The 15,799-nt window shown below is 39.8% G+C and overlaps 1 protein-coding gene across 19 annotated transcripts in view; it reads right to left on the bottom strand.

The window, feature by feature from the left end:
• EP400 (E1A binding protein p400) overlaps positions 1–15,799 on the bottom strand; it is a 52,520-nt gene that overhangs the window by 23,654 nt on the left and 13,067 nt on the right. For 17 of the 19 annotated variants that reach the window (XM_063416328.1, XM_063416324.1, XM_063416334.1 and 14 more), the window contains 17 exons: positions 11,135–11,225; positions 10,608–10,715; positions 9,522–9,901; positions 8,995–9,300; positions 8,661–8,846; positions 7,212–7,352; positions 7,026–7,104; positions 6,703–6,749; positions 5,626–5,683; positions 4,888–4,977; positions 3,612–3,719; positions 2,840–3,033; positions 2,472–2,649; positions 1,894–2,030; positions 1,569–1,738; positions 964–1,138; positions 437–573 (listed from right to left, as the gene is read on the bottom strand). In XM_063416328.1, coding sequence (XP_063272398.1) covers positions 437–573; positions 964–1,138; positions 1,569–1,738; positions 1,894–2,030; positions 2,472–2,649; positions 2,840–3,033; positions 3,612–3,719; positions 4,888–4,977; positions 5,626–5,683; positions 6,703–6,749; positions 7,026–7,104; positions 7,212–7,352; positions 8,661–8,846; positions 8,995–9,300; positions 9,522–9,901; positions 10,608–10,715; positions 11,135–11,225 — 2,585 coding nt within the window. The remainder of the gene's footprint in view (positions 1–436; positions 574–963; positions 1,139–1,568; positions 1,739–1,893; positions 2,031–2,471; positions 2,650–2,839; positions 3,034–3,611; positions 3,720–4,887; positions 4,978–5,625; positions 5,684–6,702; positions 6,750–7,025; positions 7,105–7,211; positions 7,353–8,660; positions 8,847–8,994; positions 9,301–9,521; positions 9,902–10,607; positions 10,716–11,134; positions 11,226–15,799) is intronic. The other 2 variants (XM_063416339.1, XM_063416340.1) reach the window with 1 other exon arrangement.

Raw genomic sequence — 15,799 nt, 5'->3', positions numbered from 1 at the left:
CAAGAGTAAATTTGGAAAAGTGAAACCTAAAGTCCTGCCCTATAATGAAATACAACTTATCCAGCTCCCTATCCTCTCCCTGCTTTGTTTCTGTTCCACGCTTGCACCTATTAATTACCACTCGTAGGGGGGTGCTGAGGAAAAACTCTGGGCTTTAAAAATATGAAGAGACACTCATTAGAGACAAATGTTATAACACTGCAGCAGAAGACCTGACCACTATAACTCAATTCTTAGGTTCCAGGGGTAAAAGTTTTTCACAAGGCCACAATTACCTGCTGTAATTCTGGTCTACAATACAATCACATTTTATTTACGGGTCATAATGGAAAATTTCAGAGAAACACGAAAACATTTCCCACCATGACAATCACTTCTTTCCTTGCTTAAGCACTACAAGTGACAGCATTTTATAGTTACTGTTTGAAGCCCTTACCCTGGCTGTAATATGACATCCTCATACATGGCTTTTTGTCGACTAGACAGACGGCACTTGAGCACGTGTTCGTATTTCTTGGTGAGCTGCTTTTCAACATCCCTCTTTGATCTCCGCAAAATAAACGGCTGAATCATCTGAAACGTTTCACAATTGAGAGGAAAAAAATTCTCACTTCAAAGAGCTCACAACAGGAAGCTAAACTTATTCACACCTAACAGATTTGATGTGATAAACTGCATATGCTATATATAATCATACTGCTATGCACACAGTTGTATAGATATTAATTTGCTCTTTAATTTCTGCATGTCAAGCTTCAAATCTGAGCCCTGTATTATTTTTAAAAGAAATCTCCACACTCTTCTGGTAGCAGAACCCTCTGCTTTCAGCAGGATTTTCTGTCTAAACTGAACAAGGTGTAAAGAAAGGACACAAATTCTGATCTGAACCACACATTTTTATTCCCCCTCTCCTCAACAGCATTACTACTGTAGTAGTACACATGAGAAAAAATGATAACATACTCTGTGCAACCTGATGACCAGTTTATGGCAATAATCCTGGTTCTCCTCATTAGGTGCCTTAACTGGAAAATCCAGGTACGGTCTGGAAATTCCCGGAATCAAAAAATGTACCATGGTCCACAGCTCCATCAATGTGTTATGCAAAGGAGTGTCTATCAGAAGCAAACGATGCTGGCTGTGAATAAAAGAAGATTTTTAATTGACTGATTACTGTGCCTTTATGTTTGTCAGATACAGAAAAGAATTATGTAGATATAATAAAATTAAACCAAGGACAAAGTATCTTTTCAATGTTGAATATACCACCAAATAGCTTCTTCACTGCAGAGTATCAGAACATACAAGGGAATCTGTTTGGGAGCACAGAATATCAGCAAAGAAGAATTACAGTGATGTGAGAGTAGAAACAAAAAGATCTCAAGCATTTCTCTGAATCCTGATAGTTTCAAATAAAAGCACTTCTCTACAGGTGCACGTTGCTCAGGAATTCGGGCAGACCAAGTCAAGAGGGGTTTTTATAATCAGTTTTCTGTTATGAAGAGAACTGTGTGACATGAAAAGAGAAAAACCCACTGCCAGCAGGAAATCAATTCTCTGCTCTGTACCTGCGGAGACTGAAAAGTGCCTCCCAGTGTTTCTCAGTCATATTCTTTATTTGCTGCATCTCATCTACTATTAAGTATTTCCATCGCATTTTCATGAATGCTGTGTGGCCTTTGAACAGCTGCTTGTAGGAAGTGATGCACACATTGAAGCTGTTGGGTTCTGTCCATTCCTATGGAAAAGGAAAGAAAGGATGAGACAGAAAAATTAAGGCAGAACTCAAATATCTTACAGTCGGCTACTTCTTCATTAAAAAAAGACAAGTAAGACAGACTTATACAGGCTAAATGTCTCAGGCAGCAGTGTAAGAATTGCAAAATACAGCACCTGTCTTTTTGCCCTAAGTTCTCTTTGGCTCCCAAAGTAGAGAAGTATTTTCAACCCTGGGCACCAGCGTTTCAATTCCAGCTCCCATTTCAAAATGTTACAGCTCCGGACAACAACAAGGTGAGGGCCCCAGTTCCCTACAGAAAGGGAAACACAGCAGTTAACACTGGAAAGAGACTCCTTACAATGCATATGGCTTACATTCTCCCTTGATTTTTTAAGTGCATTGCACTAAATTCATCATTAAAAGTGAGATGATCCAATAATAACAAACAGGTATTTTAATGACTAATCTACTCCTGGTCATTAAACAGTCTGTAAGGCTTTTCTGTACTAGTAAGAATTTTGAAGTATTCAGAAGAATCTCTAGAGGGTAACAGGTTGATCATACACTATACTTGACTAAATAGCACCCTTGTCACAAAATAGCAGAAAGTTATTCTGACACAGTCTTACTCCTATCATTACCTAAAGCCTGATATGGTTCAGTAGGGAAAAAAAAAGTGACCCTAGCCTACAATTCACAAAGATAAAGCTGGCCTAGTACCTGTATAAAACTGTTGGCCAAATGAACTTACCTTCATTACAAGCCAAATGGGCAAAAAAGGCAATAATTTGCACTGTTTTTCCAAGTCCTGCCTCATCTGCCAAGATGCCATTGAGATTCTTCCTATACAGCTTTGCCAGCCAATCCAGCCCAATCTTCTGATATTCTCTGAGAGACCCATACAACAGTGATGGAGTGTTGTATTTTACCTGTAACGTGAATAATTTGATATTTTTTCCTGAGTTAAATTCACAGAGCATGGCATAAAGCATAAACATTCTATAGGTAACTTGGGGAAAAAAAAAGCAATTTCTTGCTAAAAGCTACAAAATAACGAAGAAAAAGTTATTCTTTATGCAAACATCAGCACACAGAGTAACAGAAAACAGGGATTCTTACTGCTGTTGTTATCCTGGAGCTGCCTTTAGGTAACAACATCTCTGCTGCAGCAGCAACCTCTGCTATGTCTCGCACGTGTTTCTTGGGAGGACTCGACCTGTCCATGCCCTTGTACTGCTCGATGGTGAGAAGGGAGTCTATGAGCACAACTTCTTTCTGGGGACTTTCCCTGTCAGACATGTGCTCTTCCATTTCTAGGAGAGAGAGAAAAATTACAGTGGTATTTAAAATAAACTTCTGTAGCAGTTATCCAAAGGAACAAGATAATCAGGATGCAGACACGGGTCTAAAGGAGGCAGCTAACTTTTAAAAGCAATTCTATGATTTTCAAGCTAGTTCAGGTAAAATGCAAACAGCATAAGCTCAGGTTCATGTCCTGAACATTGACACTAGCTAGGCTAACATGACCATTAGCTCTTCACAACCTCTAGGGAGGTCCTCTCATTCTATTTAAAATCTATCTTCAAGTATGTAGTTCTATCATCAAGCACAGAACAGAGGTGTAATTATAGCTACCTATGAAGTGTGCTGTTTAATTCAGTGTAGAGAGGCTTTTCTATGGCTCAGTATTGCTCTTGAAAATCTCACACATCTTCACTTTAAGACAGGCAAACACTGCCCTCTTTTCACAAATTGAGAAATTTTAAATGTGATTCACTCAATATGTGATTTCCCCTAGAAGAAAATGTCTTTTCACAGAGTCCTGAAGAGCCAAGCAATTTATTTCACCTTGTGAATCAGCACAACAACTTCTAAATATAGAGTAATTTACCTTCCTCACTGCTCTCCTCTTCACTGTCAGGCTTTGGCTGGGGCCAGTGAAAATTTTCTGCAAAGGCACCTTCATACATCTTTACCAAATCTTCCAGAGGCAATTCAGCTGAAGGTCATTAAAGGATGGAAGTTTAAAAATAACAAAACTTGAAACAATAAATACTACTAATTATAATCACACTACATTCTTCTCAACTGCATAAAGCCAGTTTTCTAATAGAAGTTAACTTCAGAGGTAATTATTAAGTGAATGATGGCAGCATTTATTTAATAACCTTGATTACAGAGAACATTTGGCATTACACCAAGCAATTTGCTCTCATACCTTGCTTTTTACTGTATTACAAACACATCCTACAGTCCTCAGTAAACCCTCAATTGGGAAGGTAGAGGCATCAAATCCACCTGAGTGGTTGGAAGACAGTGCAAGACTTCAAAACTTTCAGAACTGAGTTGTAACTCCAGGATGCCTTGTCTGAGCTGTTAAACTAGGAATGTACATGCTGGCAGTGGCCAATCCATCAGCAAACATTCTCATTAGGAACCTGGCTGACTGGCCAAGGGTTATAATCCCTCCAACTGGCCAGCTCTGCAGCCACTAAAGCTGCTAAACAGACCAAACAAACAGATTTGGAAACGGCGTGTTCATCGCCAGGCACACTCCTCCTAATGGGCAGCCTGCCTCCAAAAATCTGCTTTTACCAGGGTAAGTGACACATCTCTGTGGGGTACTTTGCACACATCAAGCTCAGCACAGCAATTACATTGCTAATGAGAGAGCTGCTAGCCAGAGCACTGTCCCTAAAAGCTCCTTATCTTCAAATATTTATATCCCCCTTCAAGATCAGCACTTAAGTGCCCTTTTGGACCTACCAAGTCAGTCACAAAACCCTTCTGAGATACTCAAGACAGTTGATGATAAAAAGTCCATGTTCAATCTGATACAACCTTGGTTTTAAGTGTTTATCATGCACTCCTAGAACTCTAGTTGAGAGTCTTGGTGTAAGGTTTTAATGCAGTGCTTCACTAGAGAACTACTTTTTCTCAAGCCACCTGGTGTGATAACTGGGACTGCTTTATAAAGTGCACGTGTCCATCCTCATCCCATAAACTGCTGCAGCTTCCCAAACAGAAAAAACTAAATACAGACTACACAGGACTGAACAACTAAATGCACTCAATTTCCCACCTCTAATCCTCTTTACAAATATTACAAGTGTTGTGTGTTTCCAGCTGTTGTTTCAGAGCCCAGCCCACAGAAGAACCAAGCCTACCTTCTTTGGCTAGATTAGACAATTCAGTTTGATGGTTTATGTTCCCTTCTTTAGCTTCTTGTTCTTCAATTGTTTCTTCTTCATCTTCAACTACAAGAAAAACAAATGCAAATCTTGGATTAAAATTATACAGTAATTGAGGAGGTTTGTAATTCTATACTCCCTGAAGTGAACGAGCACAGAATATTCTAAGTCTGCAGGATTGAAAAAGAATTAAGTACGGAAAACAAGATAATCTGAGAGCAACTATATGCAGTATTTAAAAGACAAATGAACAGGAGAGAAGCAGTTCTGCCTCAGGACAGAAGGCAGTTAAGTGTAGATTGACACTGTCCATCACAGGCTTTAAACAGTTCCCTTGTCAGGAACATGACAGAGTGGCCACCAAAAGAAAGGACCCAAAGCAGATGGGTATTTCAGTCTAAAATCCTCAAAAGTACTTCAAGACCATTAGTAAGGTCTGACAAACAAAGTAATGAGGACAGGAAGAATTAAAATCCACTAATAATGATGGCAGTATAATTTCAAGGAAAATGTTATTTTCAAATTTTCACTGGAACTCTTTTAGGGATAATTTACTATTTAATTGACCGTCTAATATCTCTAAGAAATAGATGAAGGTTGGTATTTGGTTCATGAAAAGCACTGCACCCACACAGTAACAGACTGAAAACTTGTGGGTTTAATATTCAACTCATGTACTATGCTACAGATGCAAAATTTTGAGAAGTGACTTACCCTCCTCATCAGTCAAAGATGTGCTTGCCTTTCTTTTCCTTCCAGATGATGAACCCCCCTAGCATTAAATAAGTGTAATATTTAAAATTATAGAATACAAAAGATAAGCAGGGGACTTTGTTTGTTTTTTAAAGACAACAAAACATGGCTTGCAGTCCCAAAAGCATTTCTGATAGACACACCTATTAGCACTTCCCTGGTCATGCAAAAACAGAAAGGAATTGATGGGAGCGTGCAGTCAGCCACTTCCACTGCTCGTGGGTCAAATTATTCAGGCCCAGCTGTGGTACAAAACTTATACCCAGGCTGGCTCAAGGAAGAAATTTTTTCACTAGTCAATAAAAAAGGGATATGGCACAGGCCTACAATAGTCTCAGCTGTCCAGTGCACTTTGTGGAATTGTTTAGCCTGTGTCAATTAACTCTCACAGCCAGTGCTGGGCCACAGTTTGGCTGATAACACATGCTAAGGCTTGTTGCTAGCAGGAAATTCAGATGCAGGCATTCTGCTTGGTGGAGGGGGAGTATTTCAGCACATGGGCATCAGCTGTGCCATGACAGATGGCTCAGGGCCTCACATCCCTTGTCCATTTTTTTCCAATTGCAGAGACACAGCCAAGGAGTCCTTAGCACACATTTCATCCAGGGAAAAAGATATCCCACTTCCATTCAGTTTGATCCATTCTCTAACACACGCCTTCCTCTCTCAGCAGATAAATCTCTGCTGAACACCTGAAAACACATTTCATGCCCCACAAAGTCCACCCCTGGCTACTGTAGATGAAACTCCTGCCCAAGTCTGACAATTAATTTGTACAGGTTTTTGGTGTTCAATCTCAGAATGAAGGATTCACAGCCACTAAACACAAGTACCAACCACAATCCACTTCCCTGCCTAACCAGAAAAGAAAAATTATACTCGTGCTTGTGACTGAATGTTCATTTGTCAGTAACAACAGTGAAATCTTATCATCATCATCATGTATTTAAAAAAAAAATCACCTTTACCAAATTTTTTCACATATGTAGTCACATTTAAACTAATTTGATGGCTTTTTCAAAAAACAGGAAGACTTACCATTTCACTGTCTTTTTCCAAATAAAGGTCTTCTTTTGTATCCTTACCTGGAAAATTATTACACTTGATGTATGTATTCATCACTTAGCAATTTTACATTTCTTACATGAACTTTTAAATGTATTCAAAGCAAAATACAAGAAGTATTAAAATCTAGCACAAAAGCATAAAAACCCATAACTCATGATTCAGATCTATCCACAACCTATTATTAGCAACTTATAATTTTACTGCCAACAAGATTAACCTGCACTGAGTGAAATTATATAAAACAATATCATCAGAATTCAGACTACATTTCTTATGAAATGGAATACAATTACCTTTCCTTGAAAATCTCTTTAAATTCAAAGCTTTTTTCCTTTTCTCTTGAAATTCAATTTGCAGTTTAATTTCAACAACCTGAAATGTAAAGCAAGTCTAATAAAGCACCTCTACTTTACAAATAAACTACTGAAGATGAAAGAACAACCACAAATTGCAAGAGTTTTAGTGAGTGGGTACTTTACCTGCTCAATGTTAGACCAGAAATACTCTATTTCTCTAGCAATGGATGCTGCAATCCTCCTCAGTTTGTTCTGTTCTTCCCTTTTAGCTCGTTCTTCATTAAGTTTCTTTTCTTCATGGTAACGAGCCACAGTTCTTACCATCTAAAATACCATGAAATACTGAATTAGGTTACCTCAAAACACGTATCATTGCATTTCTTAACATTACAGTAGTTACCAGCAGCCAGATGTTGAACATAGCTTTACACACATAGCACTTACCTTCAATATTTTTAATTCTTACCATGCCAGTAAAGCAACAGACACGAAACTCAAAGAAAAAAAAATAATACTATAACTAAGGAATCAAGTAGGAAACTCTTAATTCACTCTCTGAATACAAAAATTAGAAAAAAAATTGCACTGAAATTAGCAGCAAACACACAAAGAAAACTTTTTTTCAGACAGCACATATGAAGTCACAGAAATCACACCACAAAATGTCAGAGACCAAAGCTAAAATGAGTTCAAAAAGAGTGTACATACATGAGTGAAAGATCAGTCAATGGCTGTTAAGACTGACTTGATTGCAACCTTTAGCTCAGGAGTCCCTAAAACATTGACTTCCAGAAGTTTGAAGCATAGTGCCAGGAAAAGGATCGTTTCACATTTGCCCTGTTTCTCCTATTCTTAAAAACCTACCATTGGCCACAAATGGAAATCCAGATTTAAATTATATTCAACATGCAGATATTTATTGTACAGAACAATACACTTATTTCAATACTTTGCTTCTGAGTTTCTATCATTTCAGAATATACAGTAGAAAAGAATATGGCAATTTAAACTAATGACCTTCAGTTGCTCTCTTCATTACCCTTACCTAGTCATAAATGTATCAAGAAAAGATGCAACATTGCTGGTATCCATAGAAAACCCTTGTTTACTGTAAATTGTAACAGATTTTATAGATTTCATCTCACACCATACAAATTTTTATTCCACTACTGTATTCCTGCTGTGCTGCTCTCTTCCCCTATGGAAACAGATCATGTTTCCACTGTCTTTACTTTTTGTTTTTTCCTGTGAGATTAAGAAAAAAGATCTAGACAGACAACCACACCCAATGGAAGTTATTTACAAAATTCTATATTTACTCTTTATTGGCAGGAAATAACTCATTTTTGAGACAGGCATGACAATTCTAGGTTTTATTTAAATATAACCCAGTCAATATATTGAGTGGGTTCCTTAACAACCTATCTGATTTCCAGAGGAATAAAATCCACAAACTGTTATTTGCATCTAGAGTCTGTACAATTATCCAATCTGTCTCTATCCAAAACTGATAACACAACTTCTCACTTCAGGTAAAAGTTAGTGCCTCATCTTTCCTTTATTTCTATCTGTAACAAAAGATACTTCAATAGCTTTGCTACCAAACTGAGTTATAAAATGTTTTTCAAGTACCTTCTTAGCAGTTGCCATCTTCCACTTTCTCTCCTGAGCAAAATCAGTTGCCATCCACTGCATTTCTTCCAGCAAATAGTCCCAGTGGGATTTTGGTCTTGGAGCCTCTTGGAGTTTAGGCAGTCGCCTGGGGGACCATAAACCTTCTTTTCTCAGTTCTGCTATCCGCTGATGGATTTGATTTTCCTTAAAAAGAAGTACAGAGACTTACAATGAAGCTGCAGAATGCACCTGAAGTTACAGAATCAGTGAAAAATAGTGATTGCTTCCACTTCATTAAATTAATTGACAGGAAAAGAAAAGGTGTAAAAGCATGGCACAGAAAATATCTTACCAGCTTGACTTGCTCAGCCAGCTTGTCTTGAGAGTTTTCCTGTGGCACCACTGCTGCATTCTGAGCTGGACTTTGTGTTTTAGGTGCTGCTGCTGCTACTGCCACGCCAGGAGGCTTGGATGCAACAGGAGACAGGGACTTGTTGGTAGCTGGAGAGGTCCTGTTTGTTTGCACTGGGTATGGAGAAGGCGGTGTTGTGCCTGGGATCGCTGCTGGAGCCATGGATGAGGTAGGTGGCAGTGGATTTGCTGCAAGACGCTGAGAACTCTGAGCAGGATCTGCAGATGGTCGTGTCAGAGTCACAGTCTGCCCAAGAAACACACTGGTTACTGATGAGCTGAGGATTCAATACTGAGTCCGCAAGACAGCAGAACGTAAGGGAGACTCTAATTCAATAACAAATGTACACCTGCATTTTTACAGGGGAGGGATTTAAGTGTCCAGTGAAGTTAAAAGATGAAGACAGCATTCTTAGATTTTACTGGCCATGCAAACAAACACACGCCCACCCCCTAAGGCTGCCGTACCTGCTGCTGCATCGTGGCTTGCGGCTGCGACGCTTGGCTGGGCGCCTGTCCCTGCACGTGGATGGCTGGTGGCACCTGCTGCTGCAGCGGCGCCGGCAGCGGCGCGGCCGTCAGGGGCACGCTCTGGGGCTGGATCTTCACCTGGATCTGCGCCTGGGCCGGGGCTTCCACGAGCTGGGGCTGCTGCTGCGGGAGCTGCAGGGCGGCCGGGAGCGAGGCCATGGGCACGCTGGCGGGCTGCAGGCGCGCCGGCAGCTGCGGCGGCGGCGTGTGCAGGCTGGCCGCGTTCTGCACCGGAGGGCCCTTGGAGGGGTCGTACTGCTGCTGGCTCTGCTTCTGCCCCGTCAGCTGCACCGTCTGCGGAGTGGGGGGCATCCCGCCTGCAGGGCAAGAGGAGACAGTGCAGGTGAGATCAAAGCACCCCATGCTCTCTGCTAAGGAGGGAATCGGCTGCAAATAGAACAGTTTTGTTACTTACTTTGCCACAAGACACCATCACTTGAAAATACCACGTCACAATCACAAAATAAATCACCATTACAATAAACAACAAAGTGTGTCATGCACAGGACTGTAACTAGAATTTGGAGCACAGCAACTAAAAAAGAGCATGTCATTATAGGTCTTCTAAATTTCGTATATTCACAAAAAGAAAAAAAAAAAGGACTGGTGAGCTAATGGAATTTAACCTAAAAAAACAGCATGAAGTCTAAATACTACTTACTCTTTCTAAGAACACATTCACTCTAACACATATTCTAAAGCTTGGCATGACTAATGAATAAAAATTTGTCATGATGTTCCAATTAGGTGGTTTCCTTTTCATAAATCATTGGTTCAGTTCCAGAATTCTCAGATTGGCCATTTTGCATCAGCACCGTGACGTATTTCCATGCCCACATGCACCTTTGGAGCCCGTCACTCAGCTCCTTAAACAAACCAGGCATTGCATACCAAGTATTAATTTACATGGAGAAGTGTGTGGTGGCACTAGGATCTTGGCAGGCCAGAAGTCCAAGTTTCTAGTTCCATCACCCACATCTCCTTGTGAAATTAATGTGCAGCTGGCATGTGGTGACACAGTACCTTGTGCCGTTGGCATTAGCTGTTGAAGAGGAACTCCTGAAGCCACACCCGGGTGCTGAAAGACCATCCCATGACGGCCCACTTCAATTCGTGGTCTCTTAGACGAATCTGTGATATTCAAATTCCATTTATGGCATGGTATAATGGAATGGGTTCAATTTTACACAGCAAACTACTACACATGATTCCAACATCGGCTCTGAAAGCTACAACTACTGTACATGTGTAGCAATTAGGAAGAACATGCTCCAGGGCCAGAGTCCCTCTGACTTCAAGTTGGCCTTCTCCAATCTTCTCAGCCAGAACAATCAACCTAACCATGTCTCCATGCCTGCCAAATCCAGGCCTATCTACTGGGAGTGGAGTGCACTCTTCCCACAGCACCAGTCACAGTAGATAGTCCTAAGGATCCGGTGATTCCCAAGGTGAGGCAAAAATGTATTTCAAGAGTTACAGAACAGTGGGCTCCAATCACTGTTTGGAAAAAAAAAAGAGGATGGAAGTGGAATGGTGCCTGTGGAACATACCTGCTGGTGCAAGGGCCTGCTGCTGCCTCTTAAAAGCCTCAATCTCTATGGTGCTCACAGTCCCCGGCGCTGGAGTCCCTGTATGCGTTTGCTACAGGGAAAAGAAAACAAATCACACAAGTTCAATCTGCAGATGCTCTGACACCAGGAGAGAATTTATAAAGGGATCTAAGGAGGCCAGCAGAGAACAAGTCCTTCAGAACAGCTGTACAAATAAAGAAACAACTCACTCAATATCTGCTATGAAGTTTTAGCTGTCCACAATGCACAGATATTCTTCTTTGAGTTTAAATTTTACAGTGATTAAGTTGGTTATGTATAATGCACACTGACATTTTGTTAAGTGATACCAAACTCAAGAAAATGGGATATGTAAAAAATAAACTTGCCCAGTATTTTTTGTTACTTTTTTTTCTAATTAATGGAAATTTTCATCAGTGTATTACATCTGTGTGGAACATCAGTAACACACAAATCCATCTTCATCCTGAAAACAGTTTAAGGTTATTTGAGTCTCCAGCACTCTCACTCTCAGGATAGAACTCTGTGAGAGTTACCATTGAAGTATTTCAGGAAAAAGCTAGGAAGATGGAATGAAGAACCTCAGCCAAAGTACACAAGTTCCAGTTCCAGTTTTCCAGATGCTGGACTTGTACCTGTTTGCACAGCTGGCAGAATGAGTCTCATGAATAAACTCAGTGAGGAGAAACAATATTGCCAGAAGGCTAAGGTGACATCAGAGCTCACCAGAAATTACTATCCATTTTGTCTGAGGATAAATAGCAGATAAACTATGAATTAACAAGCATGGAAGAGCACTATTGATATTGAGATGCAAAAGGAATCACTGGGCTCTGATTAAGCAAGCTGGAATTTAGGCTTCAGTAAGATTACAAAGTGCATTCAAACTTTATTTTTAAATCACTACATTTAATATTGGCAATGATGGCTAGAACCTATCCCAGAGAATCCTCTCAGCACCAAGCACAGCTGACAGGCTCACGTACAGGATTACTGAAGCAAACAAATTTGGGTATAAGACAATTTTCATGCTCTTTGAGCCCTCAGCACACTGGCAAGTATTTGTTAATGTCCATCAGTATTTGTGCAAGCCCAATTCTTTTCAGTGAGTTTCCAAGTCATTTTTAAATTCTCCTCAATATTTGGCCATGCTGTACCAAATATTCTACTACAAAATTTAATATGAGAAAAATAAGGGCTATCCCAAAAAAAGCTCTTAAAGAGATTCCATCAGAAAATACAAACACAGACTTTATGTATGGCACTCTCTGCATCCTGGGAAATGAATTAATTTAGCACTCTAGTTCTCAAAGTGTACTTTTCTAATGTTGAAGGCCTTAAACATGTTGAGGTATGGTAAGGGTTTGAAAATGTTGTGGAAATTTTTTATGAAACATAGAAAGACAGTAATTTCCCATAAATTCTTTTTACTTTATTCACAGGTATTTTCTTCTCTGATTTTAACTGAAATTTTACCAATGTAAATTAAACCCATGGAGGTAAACACCAGGCTATACTGAAATAAATCAGAGCAGTGACATCCTGCATCTTCAGTGCTTCACTGCATGGTATTAATAATCACAGCCAACATCACCTACAGTGACTGGGTTTCAAATGCTCCTTTTTGAGCTGAATATATCTCATGCTCCTCAGACTCAATCAATATCTATGAATTAATAACACAATCTCTTTGCTACTCTGAGGGTATTTGTGGCCATTCCAGCGATACAGCTACAGCCTGAAGATGTAAATTCTGGTTTTAAGTTTCTCTGACCCATATTCACAGTTCACTGCCACTTTGCACTCAATAGAGATTAAGTTTTCAAATATTTGTCTTGTCACAAGGTAGACAGGAAGCATATTTCAGGTCCAACAGCCAGTGTCTGCCAGAGCATCACAGACCTGGGCATTTACAGAATTTTCCACAAAAAAGCCACAAGAATTGGTTTTGTAAATGCTACTAAACTGACTAACAAATTCAGTTGATGTCCCATTTGCATCAGATGCTACTGGGACATCAGTTTAAGACATTACATTCTTCTAACTCCACATTAAATGCCATTTATTTCACCTGCTCTCTCCCTCTGGATGACTGCACACTCACAGTTCCAGGCTGTATCTCTACTTTAGGATTTCTGACTGACATTTTCTTAAGAATATGCCTCCCAGCTGTCTGCATTATCACCGTGTAATTTAGGCCAGACTCTTCAGAGAGCAGACACGTTATGTCTTTAGAAATTGCAGTCACATACCACTAATATTAGACTAAAACTGTCTCAACTTTAATTAAAATAATGTAGCTGTCTCGAGGTCATGATTATGTAGCACACACACAATGAGTGTGTGCACTTCTCATCACTCTGAGTGCTGCACTTCTGCACTGGGATTTGAATGGTGATGCTGATTGGGACACGTTATTCCTCCATAAACAGTCACAAAGAGCAAGACTGATGGAAAGAAATGCCACTTTCTGTTTGTTAGCAGTTTGTGTTAAAAGTCAGAACCACACAGAGAGTTTTGTACATTTTCAGCATGAACCAGCTTCCCTGAATCTGGTCTGATATAGTACAATACCTTCAAAAGTGTCATCACTGCTGCACCTACAGCTTGGTGATAACCCTAATTGCTGCAGTAAATAACCTGATATAATATTAAGTATTTTAAACAGCCTAAATGAACTCTGACTACCTAAGGAGACTTCCAAGACATGTCAGTACTGGCCCTAAGGAAGAGCTCTCAGTGCAATCCCCTTTGTACAATATTACAGGGAACATCCCATTTGTTACACACAGGAACACAACCCATCTTGTATTTCATTTTACTTTCCATTTCCAAAGCCTAGATAAAGGCAGCACAGCCTGTACAGCTGCTGTGCTACAGCAGAGTAATTCACCCTGTAACACCTGCTAAGCATATCATTGAGCTAAAAGGTAAATATTTTAGTTGCAGATGGAATTAGGGTATATTACTTCTCAGAGTATGTATGCAGTGATGTCTGGGTAACAGAGTTGAAGGCAGCTGCATAAAACCACACCAAACTGAAAATTTGCATGATCACTTATCCATGAAAATTTTAACCGATTATCACATTTATTTCTTGGCTTTCTCCAGCATTCCTCATGAAAAAAGAAAAAAATTGTTAAAAAGGACTTTTACGATAAAAATAAGTACTTCTGTTTCTTCTTCCCAACATTCACGGCAGAGCTAATGGAAAGCAGTTAATTATTTAAAACAAATTGTGTCAGAGGATTAGTACTGTTGTTTAACACATTTCAGGGAAGGCAAATCCCAAACCTTCTGTAGCCACACTCAAAACCTTTAATACATAAGGGGAAGAAAAAAAAAAAGAGAAGAATTTTAGAAGAAATCCACAATTACAATGCCACAGACAAAGAATCCAAATTATCACTACGCAGAATGCACAAATGAACCAAATGCATTAGGGATACAAAAGACAAACAAACCAAAGTGAAAACATTCAAGCTGAAAGTTAATGCAATAAGCCAGCAACCTGGAGACAAAGCTTTAATTTCCTCAAGGCTTCAGTTATACTGATGCATTTGAAGACTGCAAAGGTTTTTTTCGTTTTGTTTAGATGATAAGGGATGGGCTCTTGGGAAAATTCTAATTCATCTAAGAAATATCAAATCTGAATGAAGAAAAAAAATCTGGGATGAAACTACATTTTAGAACCATTGAAAAGTACCTGAAATGGTTGCTGCTGGGATGAAAAAGCAGCAGAAACATTTGGAGGAAGCTGGGTTGCTATAGCGACAGGAGTACCAGTCTGCCCATCCTTTCCTGTCACAACCTTTACCTGAGAGAAATATTTTGGGAAAAAAAAAAAAAGAAGGGAGAATCATTTTCTTTTTAGAAGTTTTTCTCTTTTTTTAACTGTTCAACACACTCCTTTGGTACTGATGGCACCTCACTGAAGAGGGGATAATAACTATACCACCATCAGCACAGCTTGTTTCGAGCACAGCCCGTTTTTAGAGTTCTGTCTTGCTTTTAATAGCAGAACAGAGCACAGCCTTGACTGTTTATCGTGACTTCTCGTCACTGGAAACAATGTTTTCTTAAATGCAGTTAACATAGAAGTGTGTTTTAAATTTAATGATTGCTGCTGCTAACAGACAACAAATTAGCATGACAGACAGTTTGAACGTAAGAGAGCTTCAACATTTATTCAAGCAATGAGCACAGCCACCATTCACTCTCCCCTTGAACTCCCAAAGAGATCAACCTTCCAGGCAAGGGATGAAGTGCGTTGCTTTAGCAGAAAGAGATAAAGAGGGGGAGAGGGAAATAAAACAGAAGGCGACAACAAAATACAAAGAAAGAACATACTCAAAAGATGTCTCAATCTTTCAGAAGGATTCATCACTTGAACAACACATACAGACTTCTGCTGTTGCACTTTGCAAAATTCTCCAGCAGTTACAGGGACAAGCAGCTTCCACAAACAAAAGAGGATTCACCACGAGAAGGCAGCGAAGTACAGCAAATTCTCAACCCGACACACCGCGGGGTAGAGCCTCAACATTTACAGTGTAGCAGCGCCACTGACTTCAAGGAACCTGTACCATTTACACCCACTAAAGAGCCCTCAAAGTGTGCAGATGGTAGTTAAAAATACCTGGT

The sequence above is a fragment of the Prinia subflava genome, chromosome 19, assembly GCF_021018805.1.
Source record: "Prinia subflava isolate CZ2003 ecotype Zambia chromosome 19, Cam_Psub_1.2, whole genome shotgun sequence".
Taxonomy (NCBI): domain Eukaryota; kingdom Metazoa; phylum Chordata; class Aves; order Passeriformes; family Cisticolidae; genus Prinia; species Prinia subflava.
This window is presented reverse-complemented; position numbering and strand designations above follow the sequence as displayed.